We start from the raw sequence: 20,472 nt of genomic DNA, 5'->3' as shown, positions 1-20,472 counted from the left end.
TAGTGACAAGAAGGCAGAAGACTACTAATACCAAGATTCTTGGTATTAATTCAAGAATGTTAATTTAATTTTTAGCTGATTCTATTCAGCCTGTTGAGTTAATGGAATCAACAAGAGATGCCATAAGTTTTAATGTGAGAGGGTACCCTACTAAAACTGTATGTTAGAGATTCTCCCAGAAGTACTAACGGAAGAAAATAACTTCTGAAACTAAGACTCCCAAGTTTGACTATACTTTCTGTCAGGTCCTATCTTTGCTTTCTTGCACCTCCTGGTTTCTACAAGTATACGTCCTACACTATTTTTTTTTTTTGTATTCTTTCCTTAATCTATAACTTTAAAGTTATCAAATGAAGGAAAGATACTTTTCATACTTGCAAAGATAGAAATAGAATTTAAAATAATCTTTGGTCTTTTTTTTAAATCATAAAATGTAGCACAAAAAGGCATGCTATTTCTTCTTTAAGCTTTGTAATACTTCTTCCCTGTGTCCTTTATCATGAGGCTTAGTATTCTTTACCAAAGGCAAAGCTCATCATACAGTATAAGAAAGCTTTCATCTCTCATGGTTAAGGATGCATCAACTGGGAACACTGCCACAGGAGCTACAAGAGTCCCTGCCTTTGTTTACTTCTCTGTACTAAGCAAAGGTAAACATTTCTTTCTGCTATCTCAAGCTAGAAATTTGAATTAGTGCAGAGATGACAAGTTTTTTTTTTTAAACATACCTTTTAAAATGTATTCACTGAGGAAACATTGATCTCATGAGATAAAAAATGACTTTAGAAAGTATCTCAACATAGCAGCCAATAGCAAACAATTCAAACTGGAACACGTGAAATAAAGCAACTAAGTTTGGGTCCCTTTATTCTAACAGTTAAGATACTTGAATTTTGAAGAGAAAAAAAAACCCGTTTTTGCTTCCTTAAATGATAGTTGTTAGTAATTTCTATTGCCATCTAACTTAATTTCTTGTTGGCAAAATTTGCAGTATATGGGAAGTCAGTGTCACTAATTTTTGGTTGATGCTCCATGCCAAGGTACAACTTGATACATTAATAGTTGTGACATGTAAACTCAGCAGGGAAAGCCTTCTGAGATAGCCTCTTCCTCAGTCACAATGCTGACAGAGATAAAAACATTAGGAATGGTCTGGTCACACAAACAGCCAGCACAGATTGACACTGGAATTTGACCTGTTAAACTGGGTGGGTTACAAATAATCCTAATTCTGTTATTTATTCATCTCCAAGTCAATGAAGCACTAACATAGCCACACCTGGAGATTAGTGTTCACCATTTTCCTCATTACACATACATTTACAAACTGGATCAATATTCTCTGTTGGCATCATCCCTTTAATTCAAGAACTCTAGCCCTTTAAAAACTTTCATTGTAATTCTGTTACATCTAAGCCAAATTTCTCTAAGTATAAAAGGTGACACTTAGAAAAAATGTCTTTGTGAATTTTAATTTAAATGTATCAGAAAGTAACACAGTAGTACATAAGATGTCATTTCTAGACATTTAAGGATTCTTTTAAACAGAAAATAAACAACATAAAAAAGACCATGGTTAATAAAATACCTATAGTAATTATAACTCTAAAAATATTAAAAATCTGAAAGGTAATTTCCTCCTTAAGAAGGAAAAGTATCCACATTTTGCAATCCATCTCCCCCACCCACATTTTCATTTCATGTGTATGTATATGGTGTATGTGCGTGTAACCAAAGTTGATGTATGGTATCTTCCTGAATTTCTCTTCTACCTTATTCTTTGGAGTAGAGTCTCCCAATCAAACTCATAGTTTGACAATATGGCCACTTTTGCTTGGCAGCTTGCTTCAGGGATTCTGTTGTTGTCACATGTCTCTGCCATTCAAGGCTTGGATTATGGTTGAGCTGCCAGCCTAGCCAATATTTATATTGGTACTGGAGATCCAAACTCTGATCCTCCTGCTTTCTTATCAACTGAGTCATCTCCTCAGCCCCCAATCTCTCCTTCCCAGTAAGTATGGAAGCCAAAGGACAACCCCTGGTGTTGGTCATCACTCATGAGACAGGGTCTCACTTACTTACTGTTGTGTGAGAGCCATCAGCTTCTGGGGAATTTTCCTGTCTCCACTTCCCATCTCTCCACAGGAGTGTTAAGATTATAGTCACATGTACTACTGTATCCGGCTTTATTCCTCACCCCAACCCCTTAAGATGGTTTCTCTATATAGTCTTGACTGTCCTAAACTCAGAGATCCACCTGCTTCTGCCTCCTGAGTGCTGGGATTAAAGGCCTGCACCACAACTGCTGGCTCTGCATCTGACTTTTAAGTTGGTTCTCAGCATCCCGAATCAGGTTGTCAAGGTTACAATGGAAATCCACTTTACTCACTGAACCGTCTCTTCAGTTCTGTGTGTCCATACTTTAAAGTGTCAAAATTTTAAAGATAATTTTAAAGATAATTTTTTAAACTTATGTGCATGTATCTGTAGAGCATATGTCAGATGTGTGTGTGTAGAAGGCCTGGAAGTAGATTCCTTGCAGCTGGAGTTTCAGATGGCTTTGAACCACCTTATGTGGATGCCAAGAAATGAACTTAGGGTCTATGGAGAGCAGCAAGTGCTCTTAACTGTTTAGCCATCTCTATCCCCAATTTTAAATTTTGAAAAACCAAAACCAAAAGAACCCTTAGAATATCAGATCAGTGTGCATTTGTGCTAGAGAAGGGAAATAAGTATGTAAAAAGGATCACGAAGTAAATGGTTGGATGCTGTGGAGAGGGGCATGATGCAGTAAGGAGACACCAGGATCTCTTATGACAAGATACTAATGGCCAATCTGTAGCACATTAAAAGGATTATAAACCACAAAAGGGCTATACTTCAGCAAGTCAAGAATAATGAACATAAAACTAATATATCACATCCACTGAAGAGGAAAAATCATGTTTTCACATCAATACATATGAAAAGAAACACAAGACCAAATGCAACAAAATACTCAGAAGTAAATATCCTTAACATGATAATGGGCATTCAAATAAAACCGCACAACTAGCATTATACTTAAAGGAAAAAAAAAGTCAGAGTATCTACTCCCTGAAAATACTGCTACTCAAAATTTATTACTAATCCTATACAGAGCATTTAAACTGCACAAATACATGAGGGCTACCCAAGTCTCCAAAACTATCTCTGTAGATTCTATAGCTCTCTACATACAGAAAACATCATAGAACTCAGAAAAAAATATAATCAAAACACCTTTTAATAATGAAAACAAAATCACTTAAAGTTACAAGGTATAATAAATGAACACTGAAACATCTGTCATATTTCTATACATTAGCAATGAACTAAAAAGAAAATTGATTAAAAAACTGCTCATTTGTAACACCAGTCAAAATAATAAATACTGAGGATGAATGTAATCAAAGAAGCTAAAGCACTGATGAAGAAAAGAAAGCCATGACATAAGGTGAGTGTGGTGGTACACGCCTTTAATCTTAGTACTTAGGAGGCAGAGGCAGATGGATCTCTGAGTGCAAGGCCAGCATCTAACAAGTTTCAAAACAGCCAGGGCTACACAGAGAAACCAGCCCTACCACTACCACCACCACCACCAAAAATAACAACAACAACAACAAACAAAACAAAACAAAACAGCATGACACATTGACACACCCATGTTGGTAGGATGGTAAATGCTTCCTAAGTCATGAGCAGATTCCATCTTTCAAAACATCCATGACCTGTTTTTGCAGAAAAGGAAGTTGAGCATTCAATCTATGTAAGTGCAAGGGCTCCTAAATAACCAAGTGATACTTAAACAGGCAAAATTGGAAGACTCAGATGTCCCAATTATTTAATCTTACTAAACTAGAGCAACAAAAAAGTACAGAAGTGGCTTAAGGATAAGAATAGGACATACAGACCAACGGAACAGAACTGAGATTCTCAGGCCCAAACAATTTATAGTAATGGATTGTCAACAGAAGTGGCAATATAAGAGCTAATTATAAAATGATTGTAGTTGTATGTGATAAAGGTTTTATATCTAGAATATATGAAGACCTCTACTCTTACAGCTAAATCATATGAAGACAGCCCAATTAAAAATATTCAAAGGACTTGGAAAAATACATTAGAAGTTAGTAAAATTATAAGTGGGATGGAGAAAAGGGTTTGTGTTGTATGTCTTTTTCTATTTTAAAAAGTTAATTCATGTTAATATACTGCTTCAAAGTCCACGAGTCCCAATGCCCCAGACTTGGGCCATGATGCCAATTTTCCAGCCCTCTGAGATGGGATTGGCCAGGCCTACCAAAAACAAACAAACAAACAAACAAAAAGCCTAAGATTAGGCTACAAAATCCCTCCAGTCTTGGACAGCTCCATCCTCAAGGAGCCCTAAATAAAGCCCACCTCCTGCTCAAGTCTTTGCTGCTTCTCACCCAAGTAGAGGCAGCCCCCTCTTGTGTCTCTCTCAATAAATGTCTTCTGTGACTTGTGACTTGGTGGTATTTCTTGGCTCCTGACTGCCAGGATACCTTTCCCTTCAGAGATGTCACACTTGCATTGGGGAAGTGTTCCCCTCAGAGTTGTAACACTTACACTTACTAACAGTCTTAAGCCCTGTTTCTCATGTGCTATGTAATCAGCTAGGATATTGTTATGATCATCAGTTGACCAAACTTCTTAGCTATGCTTTTGCTGAAAATAAGCACATAAAACTTGAGAAATAAGAAAAGCCTCAAATGCCAATCCTTTAGTCATAAGGGCTCTTTAAAAACACAGACTTAAACAGGTGAAATATTAAAAATAAATGAAATGTCAGCCATGTGGTGGTGGAGCACGCCTTTAATCCCAGTACTTGGGAGGCAGAGGCAGGCGGATCTCTGGGAGTTTGAGACCAGCCTGGTCTACAAGAGCTAGTTCCAGGACAGCCTCCAAAGCCACAGAGAAACCCTGTCTCGAAAAACCAAAAAAGAAACGTCAGCAATATATTAAGACAAGTTTTGCTTCTTTTCTCTCTCTGGTGGCACTAGGGATTGAACTTAGAGCCTCACAGCACATGCTCTAAGGTTTAGTTCTTTTATATCCAGGGATTTGTTTTAGACCAAGCTAATATACTTTATTATTTACTAATTTATTTTTGAAAGAATACAACTTTAATTAATTGAACAGAACAAGATAAAAAGAAGTAAATAGAGGAAAGGGTCAGCTCCTCATGAACCGACAAAAACATTCAATAGTTTTCCAACATAAAAATTTAAAATCAGTCAAAAAAAAGTATACGTGTGTGTACACACACAGTATCTATTTGATTATTGATGATGCAAAACTATAAATACTTCATGCAGCACAATCAGATTTTAGTTTAGAAGTGTTTTATGCTAATATGGAAAAAAGGCAAAACTAATTTTATGAAAGTCAGGTTTGGTAACACTTCAAGATTATATTGAGGAAGGACAGTAAGTGGGATGCAAACAGTAATTCATGACATGGATAATACAAGCTGAGAAAGAAAAAGAAAAGCTCAAACAACATCCTGCCAGGCAGAACCAAAAAATAATTCTGAAATTGGACACTGATCCTTCAAGATCTAGAAAACTTCCATATACATTATTATCTTATAATTATTTTAAATTGGATACAAATAAAGTCATCAGCAAGAATTGTTTCTAAGCTTTTTAAAAATTAAAAACAGCCACAGGAATGAAAAATTTTAAGTCATTTTTTAAATTAAAAATACTATCGGAATAAAAACTTTCAAAGCTCTACATATCCTTTCTTGAGGATCAGTACTAATTTCTTTTGCTTACATAGATAATTAAGGTCAGGTTTAAATGGGTTTTGCCAATGCATTATATACCTATCATACTGTAGGTCCCATGAATAAAATCAGTGATAAGCATTAACATGATATTGGTAAAAAGTACACATTTTCATCTTTTATTGGCTAAATATATATATGTAATAATAATTTAAAACTACAAGGATAACTTCCTAATGTGTTCCTGGCTAATAGTCTAGCTCACATGTACTAAAATTTACTTGTACCTTCATCTAGGATATTTAAAACATCTGTCAAGAATGCAAACACAAAACTTAAGGAACCTTAAAAGGCTATTATAGTTACTATCATGACTATCCTATCATTATAAGAATTTATTGTCAAACAAACATAATAAAGCTAACATGTCTAACAAGCAGCTACAGATGCATTTGGAGGAAAATGCTACACTATTATTTATTAGTCTGTTAATTTTCATTGAGTGTCAACTTCTGTATACATGTCATAGACATCATCAAAAGAACAGAAAAAAAATCAATTAGTGTTTGGTTACTGAAGATGATGCATTCACGATACTTAAATGGACCTACAGTAACAGCACTGCGAAAGCGAGTAATAATGCTGTAAGCAAAATTGGAAACCATGGATACCATGCAGTTTTACTGAACTCACCTGACAGAGGTGTAAAACCATTCTCTAGGAGCAGAGATGCATGCACAAAAGTAAGAATATGATTGCAAGTAACAGACTTAACAAAATAAAAATATAACACTAAACTTCAAAATGACAAAAATGGACCACATGATGGGACTACAGGGATGAAAATACTTTTATGTATCTTACCTCTCTTTTTGCCAACAGCACATTAGGAACAATGTGTGGCAGGCAGCGTCCCAGCATTAACATAACACTTTTTTCACTGTCTGCAATCCTAGACACCTAGAAAAACAGTTAAATGATGATTGTGGATAACTTCTGTGCATTAAGGTGGGTAAATGTTTATACTCTGGATCTTGTCTCCACTGATGTAAGCACACACTCCAGCATTATAACCCATACTAATAATAACATGTCGTTTCTGTGGGGTCATCATGGAATAAATACACTAGTAAAGGAATAGAGTGGGGCATGAGGGATAATTTATTTAATGTTTATGATGTTGGAACTAACACACTCTAAGCAAGCGCTTCTATATAAGCAACAGCCCTAGGTGATAAGAAGGGCAACACAAAAAGTTATCTATTCCAGTAGCTAGGGATGTAACACAGTAGGATAACCATGGTAGTCAACAATGAATTGAACATTACAAATTAGCTCATACAGAGGATTTATTATTTCAAATGTGTCTAATATACAAATGTGGTATCTGAAATGAGAGATACCAGTAATACTGACTCAATGGATCCTTGTACATTGATGAATCTAAACACGTACAATTCTCCATGCTAGGAAAAGTAAATGTTTATTTAAAAGATAAAAATGTCAATTAAAACAAAAGTAGTTATGAGACTTGGGAGACCTGCTATATTTCAGTTCTGGGAAGAAGGTATAGCCCCAAAATGGCACTCCTTCAATGGTTACTGGTTTGTTTGCTTTTTTTCTTAAAAAAAAAAAATCCCTAAAAGGGCATTGTACAGTAAACTGCATCAGAAAAGGCCCCAAAAAGCTACCCTGATTTTATAATGAAGTTTGCTAGACTGAAAGTGAACCAATAACCAATTTCTCTCCTTACCATTTAAAATTTTAGGTACTATTTCTTAAAGAATTACTTTTAAACAATAGTGTTTTTTTTTGTATGAAACCCAACCCTATAAAACAAACAATCACCCCTTAAAACATTAGAGATGTTTTGTGGAAGTTGTGATATAAACTCACCTCTGATCCTAAACGACTATCTGCAGACATTCGACAAAAAGACAGTAGTGCTTGGTGGAAAGCTGGTGACAATTTTCTGCAAGAAAATAGTGGAAAAAAGGAGATAGGACTCAAGTAAGCTTCATATCTGCATATGGAAACCCACATCCCCACACTAATCCTCGCCCACAAATGCTGTCCAGATTTCTCAGTCACCAGACTTGATGGATAGAGAATCATACAAGAGAAGAACACTCGACATCGCAAAGAGCCCGATGCCATATAGAAGAATGTCCCTTACATGTTAGTGGATCAAACACTAAGTGGTACATCGATCAATAATTATAGGAAATATTTCCAAAATCTAAAATGAGTATTATATCCGCCCTCCATTTTCTATATCTTCAGAAAGGCTGACAAAGGTTGAACAAGAAATAAAGCTAGAAAGACACTGCAGTTGTGCCTATACATAGATTCAACTTTAACCTGTAGAAAAACTATAAGACAAGGGAAAGTTCACTGAACATTCCTGGTATAATTTAAGAGAAAAACATTGGAGGAACAATAGGAAATATCAACTTACTTTTATGTTTAGTAAGAAAAGACAATCCTATCTTTGCTTCTAATACATTGTGTCTATGTAATAGTACTCATAAGGTTGACTACGAGTTGCTTGTGTGCTCCATTTACAAAGACAAGGCTAATACCAAAAACTCACTAAAAACACACACACAAAGTTGTACTCAATAATTTCCTCGATTGCAGAGTTAGAGAGATGTGCCAAGGCTTGGACCCTTAACTCTTTTAGGCACTGCTCACACTCTCTAAATGGACAGGGCCACAATCTATTTTATTGTTCAAACTAGAAACCACAAAACAGTTCTTTCTCTTATCCTTACTGGACTCATTTCTTTCTCTTTACTTCAAATCCAATAAACCTTCCTTTTTTTTTTTAATGTATCTTGTAATTCTACTTTCATTCCTAATCTTTACCCACTCAGCCTTTGCTTTCTTTACCTAGTCAACTCTTACTTCTTCAAATCTTAAATTAGATGCCATTTCTTCAATGAAACCTTTCTGTTTGATAACTAGTTGGGTGCTATAATTACATGTTCCCAAAGCAAGACCCATTTTCTATTTTTCATACTTTAGTTTAATTGCTTCACTATCTCTCATACCACAATGTTTGTGCATGAAAGAATCATAGTGTGTCTTGCTTACCAATGTCTTCTTAGTAGCACTGCCTAGCACACAGGTATTGAGTGAATATAACAGCTTCTACCTTCAGAGGATAAAAGAGCTACACAGATGCTCTTATATGGGAGGACTTTACAGGTGCTCCTGCTACTGAGCACCACAATATACATTTCCATGCTTTTATGTCACCCACATTAGAACAAATACACCTCGAGGATTGCACACCTTATTCCAATTCTGTGAGCTCCATATACACAAAGATAATTATATCTAACAAGTACAGAAGGTTGTCACTCATGAATGGGAAAGTTTCAAACACAAATACAGTATTTTCCAGTGATAATGAGGACCTGTAAGTCTAAAGAAAATTAGTCATACTTTAAAAATGTACTTGCTTCTCTAACAAGAATATTGTAGCCAAAGTGCATTATAAGATTAAATGGGTTATTATACACTAAGTACATATGCATGAATAAAAAATTAGTAAATAGTCCCTTCTTAAAAGGTTTTTTAAAGTTACAACTGAAAATATTTAAAAATTTTTCAAATACTTCAATCCAGTAAAAATTAAATGAATTAAAAGAATATTAATGACATCCTTTAATAATGAAAGCAGATACAGAAAAAGGCCTGGGAACAAAAGTATTTTGTATTGTTTTGTCACAGCACAGGCAACTACGCAGCACTAATATTTGAGCTTGATAACAGAAGAAAGGTAAGAGGCATGGAGGGGAAGACTAAGAGCACATATTTATTATATTATTTACATATTATTTATAAGGGGTTATTTATTGCCTTATGCACTTAGTGAAGAAAGAGCTTGTTAATTTATGGTATTCTTTTTGACATAATTTAATAATTATCTTTCCCGTTTTGTGACATGCATTCTGCCTATGCGCTAAGTCATATCAAATTTAAGAAATTGTAACTCTGCAAAAGGCATTCGGATATGAACTGAAGTTCTTCTAGGCCTACAAGCACAAATAATGAAAGACTTGTTTCAAAGTATGGTGTCACACTAACCTATTGGGTTGATCAAAATGGACCATAGTTTTGCTTGGTACAGAAGAAGATGGCACTTCTTCTCTTTCCTTCCCGGGTAAAGAACCTGTGGAACTCTCTTTAGGAGTCGAGGAATCAGCTCCACCTAGTGTTTCAAGATGACCATCCTTGTTTGTTTCCTGGTCTGAACTATTTACAATTAGGCTCCGTCTACTGTCTTCAGAATCTTTTTGGGAAGACTGAAGAGAATCACCAACTGCTGGGGTGATAAAGTGCTCAGTTTTGAGGATGTCCATCTCACTGAAGAAAGAAAATTCCAGGAGAATAATTTCAGTTTTGAAAGATTTGACAACAATATCCACTCCCAGAAAGGGGTTAATAATATAAGCAGAACATATTAAAAGCCTATTAATTACTTGCTGAGTGACCAAGCTCTTCTATGTAACAGTCACTGGTGCCTCATAGTCTGAAAAGGATAGCTGCAAACTGTCAACCAGGAGGAGAGACAATGGCCATAAAGCTTGCTCTTGAGAAATCTCCACTTGAAACACAGAGACCATCCCCCATCAAACCCAACTTAGTATTCTAAGAAGTAAATGAAATAAGGAATGGTTAAAAGTATGAATGCCACTAACATGGAGGGAGTTATCTGACTGAAACTGACAAGACTCAGATGAAATTAAAATATCCAACTTCTTAAATATAAGACATAAACTACAAGATCACTACACTAATCTAGTTTACTGGTAAGGAGACATTTTATTATTTAAAATATATAAAATAATTAATAGGCTTTAGTAACAGCTATGTGAAAACATTATGCCTTACTATTGAAACCCTGATTCATGTATCTATATACCTGCCAATGTCAATATAAACTTTAGGACTTTTAGAAATAACAACTAAGTACTAACCTTTCAAGCCTTCTGATTTGCTCCATCAATGACCATTTTTCATTATTTAATAAACTAATTTTATCTTCTAATTTCTGTACTAGCAAGGAGTTCTAAAATCAAAGCAGGAAAAAAAAGCAGAAACTCAAGATCTCACAGTAACATTTTTACATAAATAATTTTTGTGGGCATGGGCAGTTAGTTGGTATTTCTCACCTCTAGAGGCTGGGGAGTATCAAGTGTTGGAGGGACGCTGCCTAAAACTGGTGTAAGAGCCTCTAATTCATCTTCATCTACTCCACTGGCCACATCCACAAGATCTTTTCCAGTCACTTGATGATTTCCAAAATCTCGGTAAAGTTGTAACAAGTCTGGAGGTTTGGGAATGTTTAATCCTACATCATCCCATAATTCAAAATCCTAATAAAAACAAAAACATTAAAAAAAAAAAACTCTGAGAAGCTGGTGTGATGGCTTAGAGACTAAGGGCACTTGCTGTCCAATTTGATGACTTCAATTACTGGCACCCACATCCAGACACATGGAATAAATGTAATTAAGAAAAACAAAACAAAACTCTTTAAGGTAATTTTATCTTGTATACTGAGTTCCAGGTTGGTCAGGGCTACATAGTGAGACCATGCCTCAAAAATAAATAAATAAATAAATAAATAAATAAATAAATAAATAAAATAAAATGAAGCCAAAACCAAAAAACATTAAAAAAAAAAACCAAAGTGTATATTCTAAGTAATCGTTCACTACAGAATTATTATTCTTACCATTCTATGTTTTCTGTTTAATTGTGTTAGATGATAAGATGTTGCACTTTACATGAAGTCCTGAGTGGGATCACTAGCGCTGGAGCAAGAAACGTCTAAGTGCTTAGTGCATCAACATACTTACAAATCAGAAGTAAACTGACTTATGGTATTGTTCTTGTATCATCCCACACTACATGTAGTCAACATACTCTCTAATGAATTAATAAGCAGCTTAACCTGCTGATCTTGCCATAGCCACTTAAATCTAACTTGAATTTGTAAAAACGCTTCTGGCAGTTTATAGAGTCCAAATAGCTATCTGTAAATTTTCTGTGTTTTGAAACATTCCTTTTATTTCAGAATAAGTTCAACTTCATAAAAACCACAAAGAGGTGCAGCATCTTGAGTATTCTATGGCAAAGGTCTTGGGTGGTATGAAATTACACAGTAATAAACAACAGGTAGATATTATTATATTTTTTTTACCATTCTGTCTGGTCCTAAAAGATTTTTGTACTAAGTTGCTACCTTATTATAATTTGTTAATGAGACTCTATGAAAAACTTAGCATAGTCATGTTAATAGTCTAAACATGGCACTTTAATCTTTTGATCGCTTACTCAAATAATGGAATAATTATAATTGAAAATTAAATATGAAGTTAATATGAACACTGAAATTGGGATTTGGAGAAAACCAGACCTAAATACAACATTCCTACTCTCTGCTTAGAGTTATCTGTTAATTTAGGTTTAAAGGGCCACCTATAAACTGGGTATAACATTCATTAACTCTTAGGACTTTTTTAAAGAATTAGCTAAATGTTTTTAAAGATCTCTTGGTGCTGGCTTATAAGAAATAAATCAATCTTAGCTTATATAAATTGTTAAATGACTATTGCACACATCACTTTATTGCAATCTGTGTAAGTCATGCACACTCTATTGAGTCTCAGTCATGGCCATCCTAAGTGTGTGGCATCTCAATGTATGTGCAACTTTGAAGGAAAAGGAGCTAAGTAACTTTCATAAGTTCATTTCTATCTAGATACCTTTTTCAGGATGCATGCATATAATTCTTTTGCTTGTGTTTCTAAAAAATTCTGTTTATTTCTTATTAAAAGAGTTTAGAGAGTTTTAACAAATCCTTTGTTGACTTTTGAATATTTTCACCCAGTCCATGGCTTGCCTCTTCACTCAACAGTGGTTTAAAAAACAGATTTGTTTTTATTTATGTGTATATATCTGTGCTTGGGTACAGGTTAAGTGTGTGTGTGTGTGTGTGTGTGTGTGTGTGTGTGTGTGTGTGTGCGCGCGCGTGCGTGTGTGCGTGCACCCACAGAAGCCAGGGTGGGAGTTGGATTTATAGGTGGGTATGAACTGCCCAACTTGGGTCCTCTGGAAGAACAAGCAGCTCTTAAGTATTGAGCTACCCACCCAGCTCCAAGAATGGCTTTAAGAATAATTTATTATTATTATTGTTAGCGACAATGAGAGTGTCTGGACATGCATGCCACGGCTCAATTATGGAGGTCAAAGGAGTTGGTTCTTCCTTCCATTTTTATATGGGTCCTGGGAATTAAACTTAGGTTCCCAGAACTGGGTGGCAAACACTTTTATCTGCTAAGCAATCTCACCAGCAAAAAGTCTTTTAAAAACAGAAAAATTATTTTAATGACAGTACATTTGAACACCATGATTTTGGTGTCATATCTAAGAAATGTTATCTATTTCTCAAAACTGTATGATTCATCCTCTTACATATACCCGTATAAGCCTTATAGATTCATATTAAACTCTGATTCATTTTGAATTAAATTTCATGGATGGTACAGAATGTGGTTTCAGTCCCACTTATTCATGGACACCAAGTTTTTCTACGACCATTTACCCCTCCCTGTATGGGGTAAACTTTGCACTTGTGAGAAATCAATAGACCCCATGCACATCTACCTCTGGCTTATACTGGAATAGGTTCCTAGGTTTACTTGTCTACATAACAACACAATATGCTGTGATTATCTTATCTTTTAAGTCGAGAAGGCCAGTCTTCCTTGTTTTTTTTTTTTTTTGTATCAAAGTTGCTTTGGCTACACTATTTTAATTTGGTCACTTCCATTTTAATTAATGTCAAATCTTAATTGATGAAGGAATACAGATCTATCTTCTACATCCTAAGCTATTTCCTTGTCAATTATTGAGGAAGTAATGCCAATATCGCTGATTCTTTCTGACCCTTAACTGAGCAGGATCAATTGTTTGTATTTAAAAGTCGGAATTGACAAGTCTAGACTTAAAGAGACCATTATACTGTTTGACCTGTCCTTTCTGCTGTTTATTCTTTTTTCCCCATTTCCATCTTCCTTTTTACTTTTCAACATTTCTTACATTGTAAATATTTACTATTCACTGTTAATTAATGATAAAAACCATGATTAATAAATTATAACCACAGTATTCATGTTTGGTAAATATTTAATGTCTTTTACATAGTATAAGCTCAGTAAAGTATAAAGCTCATGTGGTAATTAATATTTATAGCCATAAGCCACACCCTGCATCAAATTCAGTGACAGACTTCACATATGAATGATATTCCTGTAGAATTAGAATACCTTGCTGAGTCTGTGTAAATATAATTTACGATGATGAATTTCACTGTGGTGAAATCACTTAGTGATTGCCAATATTCTCAGAAAGTGTCCTGTTAAGTGATACACAATTAGTTGTATTATATTTAAGTCTTATTAAACATATGATAACTGAAGAAGTAAACTGCTACGTCCTTTAGAGAACATCTATTTCTATGAAAATATCCACAGGAGATTTTATGAATCAAAGGAATAACCTTCATTTAAAAAAACTGTCTCTGAGAGAAGAGTACAGCTTCAAAGGTAAGGTGTCTGCTGAGTACCACAAAGTAAATGAAAGAACAAAGATAAAAAAGACAGCCTTCTGCTTCCCTCATAATAAAATCTCTCTCATTTACATCTGCAAGGCCCAATTCAGAGAACCAATTACATCATATATACTGTCATTCAAAACATTTCTAACTATGCTGTTGAACATCTGAATTACAGTGCTACTCAAGAAGTTTTTATAGTCAAACTCAATTTCTAATTATGCATTATTCTGTAGGACCAAGTAAATATTCAGTTTTATAATGCACACAAATAGGAAGGAGCTATACAGTTACTCTCAAGCTGTAAAAATCTACCTGGGAAGAGAGTTAAGTCTTATTTAGAAAACTTACAAAACAGAAAAGATCTGTGAGCCAGTGAAATACTAAACTGAGAAGTACCAGCTTTGCTCTTAGAAATGACCCACATGGAATCTTACTGTAGGCATAACTGCTAATAATTAAGCTGAGAGACAAAGTAAATTAAAAGTAGACATGACTCAAAACAGTAACTTTACCTGATCATCATTTTCATCTGAAAAGGTTATTGATGTAAGCTTGTAGTTATTCTTCAACAAAAACTCATTGACTAGGAAGTTGAGAGCTCTCTTTTCAAGAGGTTTGATTGGCTCCTGGAAGCAAAATAAAAGACACATGGGAAAATGTGAGCTTTGCTCCTTTGGCACTTGGGCTAGATGGGAGATAACTGGTGTCATTCACCCACCTGAATTTCAGGACTTGATTTGTAATTTTTTCGTTCCTGTAAAGGAACTTCATGTTCTGGTGGGATAAAATAAGATAATGTTTTACTATTTTACACATAAAAATAGCTCAGCTACTTCTACATTGTAAAAGTGGGAAAAGGCTCAAAAAGTTTTATGTACACCACCTGCAGCCTTTGTTAGGTTGGCTCGGAGGGCCTGAATGGTCTCCTTGGCTTTCCGTAGTTCAAACTCCAGGACTGGACAGGGATTTGGATTAAACACACACAGGCATCCAACCAAGAAAAGGGAAACAAAAATAAAAAAATAAAAAGCAAAGATGGGTATGAAAAAAAACACAATTTGTATTGAAAACAGAAAGCATGCAATTTTTATGAAACTTATGAACGCATGCAGCAGAGTTGATTTGCAAGCAAACTGGTGATCGCTTTCCATAGCTTTAGCAGAATTAGGGGTGTATGTTCTAGCTGTCTGACAAGGAATAGAGCTATTAAAAATAAAATCTGTGACCTACTTTTATTTAGGTAATTAAAAATTTAATAATCTGGGCACTTGTTATTTTGGTCAATTTGGGTAAGAAAATGTAATGAATTATTCTTGGTTAACATAATTTGGGGGGAGGGTAGTAAAAATTACATGAAAAATAAGCAAATATCCTTATAAAAAAAAAACAAAAGCAAAAAACCCCAGAGTTTTAAGTTGTTTTGAAATGTACTGCTTAGAATGCTCTGACTACAGAAACATTAATGGCTAGACCTCTTGTTAAGTTGAGGGGTATAGCTTCAATGTACAACAAGTGTTGTAAGCTTATACATTTTCCTACAAGAAAGCGTGTTTTCTAGAAACAAGCAGATAGGTTAAAGACATACCGAAAAAAAGGACCAAAAGGCTGGGTGGTGGTGGCACATGCCTTTAGCACTCATGAGACAGAGGCAGGCAGATCTCCATGAGTTTGAGGCCAGCCTGATTTACAAATTGAGTTCCAGGACAGCCAGGGTTGTTACATAGAGAAACTCTGTCAAGGAAAATTGAAAAAAAAAAAAAAAAAGGTCTAAAGGTTTTAGTTCAGTTCCCATTTAATACCAAGGAATAGAAATGATTTAATCCTAAAGCAAATGATTATATATACACCAATCACCTCTAAAGTACTTGTGTATAATTATCTAAGGGTACTAAATGAAATTAGGAAGAATTTAAAAGGATTTTTATAAGTCTTCAAATAGATTATTTTCTGTTAAGAGGGATTATTAAAAGTCAAAGGTTTCTTCTACTATCATATATTATGATTGTAAAATAATACGGATCCTGGGAATACCTCTTATTAAACTTTGGATGTTATTTATCTTGAGCAAGACTGAATTGCATGTGTATTAACTGTGAAGTTTTCTAAATTTATAGATATTGTGCTTAAGAAATAGCAAGCTTAAATTTGAGAGAAAATGTTACTTCTGGGAAAATTAATTGATCTTTGTCACAAATGGTAATTTCTGTTTTGAATAAAAACTAGACAATTTAATTTTCATCTTAAGAAATGCAACTTTGCCATGATTGACTGGTAGAAAAAAAAAGATGAAATGGCATCAGAAATAAAAAAAGCTATAAAAAATATATGGAAAAATTGGGATTCACTCAGCTTGCATGTGTTCAATAAAAACTTAAGATGTAGTTGAGTCACAGCTATGTCAGCCATCTATTTTGATGCACAGAGTTTAACTGCAGCAGCAACGAAAGCACTAGGAGGGCACCGAGTCACTATGTGCCATTGGTAGTCAGCAAAGCTGATCTGCAACCACTGCTGTGCAGCAAAGCCAAGACATTTCCCCTCAACTGCAATTTCTTGAACCTCCTTAAGTTATGCTGAAGTAAGATTATCTACATCACAGAATACAATTATGTAGAAATTTGTCCTCTTAAAATTTTTTCAAAATTCTACGAAATTTTGAAAAAAAGCACCTAACTAGATTATGCATAAGGTAAAAGTATACACATATGCTTTCAATAGCACTTAAAATTGTCCAAAGTATATTACAGAACAATTGCAGATCAGAAATGCCCTACACCAGAATGATAGAAAAGTGGGGGAGGCAAGGAAAAAAAAGGGGGGAAACTGGTTAAAACACAAAATGGGGAATACTCAAATTAAACTGGTGACCAGGAACAAAACAAAGAATGATTAGGCACAGAAAGCCAGAAAAACCCATGTCAGACGGCAAGAATTTATATTTTACAAACATCTACATACATATTGCCAAATGCCATTAGAAGATACCAATGCTTTGAAAAGACAGCCTTCCAAAATGAATTCACTCTGCTGCATGTTTCTCAGTATACAACACAGATTCTAAAAGACAGAGTTTTATGCTTGAAGCTGTAGCACGTCTCTATAAAAGTAGAATATAACCAAGCAAATACAGATTTAGAGAATTTTATAAGATGCTCTTCTTAAAATTGGTTCTACGGCAGTTTCATACATGGATATAAAGTATTTGATTTTTACCCTCATTACTTTTTATTCTCCTTTCCATGCTAAAATTCTTAATGCCACACAATATTTTTACATATATTAATCTGTCTTCTGAAACACTAGATTGAAGTGCAAACTGAATTACCCTGTAAGGAGACATTACTCAGGAACAAATTGTAAGCAGTTCTTAAAATCAAAATCAAAAGTGTATAAGGGTATGTGTTTATATAAAATGCTGTAAGAACCAGCAACCAATCTGCTCATTTTCCTTGCCCAACCCAAAATAAGGTGATCTTAATGAGATTAAATGTAATGACTACAAACATTCCCTGCCTATTTTACAGAATTCCCTGCCTATTTTGGGCTTAACAAACAAATTGTACCACTACACGTAACTTAATGATAAGTATATCAGAGCAATTTATAGGCATTTCTATTTCTATATTCCCCTAAGAGGCTGGAAGAGCAGCTCTTTCTTCCCATCCTTTAAAAGAAGGAAAAAATACCTTTCATTATTGTTTTTTCTGTTCAGGTTCTTGTATCACTTGTCTTAGAGTTGGTTTTTCTCATCATCACCCTTGGGCCTTTTCTCAAGTTACCTAACCACTCAGGACATGCATTCCTGTGGCTTTCTTTAATGATCACAATCTTGAAACCCTTTCACCAATACAATCTTACTTCCTTATTTCCAAGATATGCCCCTTGAATGTTTCCTAAGTTTTGTATTTGGTCCTAATAGAATTGCATTATTTTCTTTTCATATATGGTCTGCCCTGAGTGGTATCTCTCCATTAATGGTACCTCCATTCACTGAGTTGGTCTGCAAGTCAACTAGGGGAAGCTGGGAGATTATGCATCACTTACATGTGGTCTTCATCCTCCCATCACTTAATGTCCAAATCACATTGATTTAGTAACTAGCAATTCATCTCAACCATCTCTGTACTGCCCAAATGTCAAACTTTTGTGACATTATATATTATTATGTATATACTAATATTAAGATGCTCAAATATCAAAGAGAGAAACTTACTGCAGAAAACCTTATCCTCCTAAACTTTCCTATCCATGAGCCCTGCCCCCACCCTTTGTTTGTAAAACTTATTACTATCACAAAATACATCTTTGAAAATCTAAAATCCACAAAAATTTAATAACAACTGCCTTTATTTTAACTTAGCCACCCAAACACAATATTTTTTTCCCGTTTCAGATCCTACCTTAATCCCATGATAACAAATTGCAGATAAATCTATTTCCAGAATGCTATACTTAACCTTGATGGAATACCAATCCAATTTTTTTTTTTTGGTTTTTCGAGACAGGGTTTCTCTGTATTGATTTGGAGGCTGTCGGTCTAGCCTGGCCTCGAACTCACAGAGATCCGCCTGCCTCACCAATCCAATTTTAAATGATATCAAATCATAAGATTCATATAAGGTTCAGTATAAGAAAATAAAATCAAAAGGTTCTGCTAATAGGAAAGAATACACACACATACACTTCGAGCACACATATTCTTTCATTTTTTTTTGTATCTAGGGGGATACACAGAATAAGAGAAATTAGGTCTTAAAAAAATTCCTAGTCAGGCATGGTGACACAGGCTTTGGGAGGCAGATTCAGAGGTCAGGCGGAACTCTGGGAGTTTGAGGCCAGCCTGGTCTACATAATGAGCTCCAGGACAGCTAAGGTTATCTACTGAGACCCTCTGTGTCAAAAAAAAAAAAGAAAGAAAGAAAGAAAGAAAGAAAGAAAGAAAGAAAGAAAGAAAGAAAGAAAGAAAAGAAAACAAGAAAAAGAAAAGTGCCTGGCTAGGTATGGCAGTACATGCTTGCAATCCCAGCACTCAGAAGGTTGAGGCATGAAGACCTTAGAGTTGAGGCCAACCTAGTTCAGACAGATATATTCCAGCAAAACAGAGAGGCTACTAAGGAAGTGAAATATAGATATTGCCTTGGTCATCGCTCAAGGAACAAGACCATGGATGCTACTAAGTGTTTGTTTCCTAGGGGATAGGGGATAGAGATTCCATAGGCAAGATCTCAGAGTTTAGAAGAGAACAGCATAACACTTGAAATACAAGTACTCAACTAATATGTATGGAATTGACTAACAATGACTCTTCTCTCCAGCATTCTGGAAGCTCTTTCCCTGTATCCCTTCATATTTCATCAGTGTGGGAACACAGAAGTTACACTTTAGCAGGGATACACAACCAAACCAGCAACTGTGATGTTAAAAGATGGATCTTGTGAAGCAGGTTCTTAGGTGTGAATAACTGTGTGCACATGGTTGTGTCTGTCAGACGCAGAGGTCAACCTCCTGTGTTATTTTCTCAAGTGTGATCCTATGCTGTTCTCTGATACAGAGTGTCTCACTGGCCTAGAACTCTCCAAGTAGGTTGGTTGGGCTGGTCAGAGAGCCCCAGGGACTCTTCCTCAGCCCAGTGATTACAGGTACATGCCACTATGCGTACCCATTTTTTTTTCTTTCTTCGTTTGTAATGGGTATTGAGGATGAAATCCAATTCTTTATGGTTGCAAGGCAAACACATTACAGGCGGAGCTATTTTCCCAGTCATAGTTATACAGTGATTAAAGCCACAGCTGTCAATTCCAAAGCAATCTTATAACACAATAGAACAGAGCAGAAACTACTTCGCACTTCTCTGTTCAAAATGCATAAAATAAGCTAAATAACAGCAATTTGAATATAACAAATCTATGTTATCTTTAAGAAAACTTCAGCCACCTATTAACAAAATTAAAATTAAGTTCATTTGCTTTGATGCCTGTTAGTACTTAAATTTTATGTGAAAAAGTATACTTGATTGAAAAAGTGCCAATAATAAAAAGCTTTAAACAGAAAGTGTGTTGAAATA

At 35.0% G+C, this 20,472-nt stretch overlaps 1 protein-coding gene across 8 annotated transcripts in view; it reads right to left on the bottom strand.

Annotated features, from left to right (window-relative positions):
- Relch (RAB11 binding and LisH domain, coiled-coil and HEAT repeat containing) overlaps positions 1-20,472 on the bottom strand; it is an 88,873-nt gene that overhangs the window by 52,492 nt on the left and 15,909 nt on the right. For 7 of the 8 annotated variants that reach the window (XR_002385164.2, XM_005081455.4, XM_005081456.4 and 4 more), the window contains 8 exons: positions 15,292-15,363; positions 15,127-15,182; positions 14,921-15,034; positions 10,957-11,160; positions 10,762-10,853; positions 9,869-10,147; positions 7,670-7,745; positions 6,638-6,733 (listed from right to left, as the gene is read on the bottom strand). Coding sequence is in view for 7 of the 8 variants with exons in the window: in XM_005081455.4 (XP_005081512.1) it covers positions 6,638-6,733; positions 7,670-7,745; positions 9,869-10,147; positions 10,762-10,853; positions 10,957-11,160; positions 14,921-15,034; positions 15,127-15,182; positions 15,292-15,363 (989 nt within the window). In the remaining variant the exon portion in view is untranslated. The remainder of the gene's footprint in view (positions 1-6,637; positions 6,734-7,669; positions 7,746-9,868; positions 10,148-10,761; positions 10,854-10,956; positions 11,161-14,920; positions 15,035-15,126; positions 15,183-15,291; positions 15,364-20,472) is intronic. The other variant, XM_005081457.4, reaches the window with a different exon arrangement.

The sequence above is a fragment of the Mesocricetus auratus genome, unplaced genomic scaffold, assembly GCF_017639785.1.
Source record: "Mesocricetus auratus isolate SY011 unplaced genomic scaffold, BCM_Maur_2.0 Super-Scaffold_100676, whole genome shotgun sequence".
NCBI lineage: Eukaryota > Metazoa > Chordata > Mammalia > Rodentia > Cricetidae > Mesocricetus > Mesocricetus auratus.
Note: the sequence above shows the minus strand (reverse complement) of the source record. Positions and strands in the feature narration are given on the sequence as shown.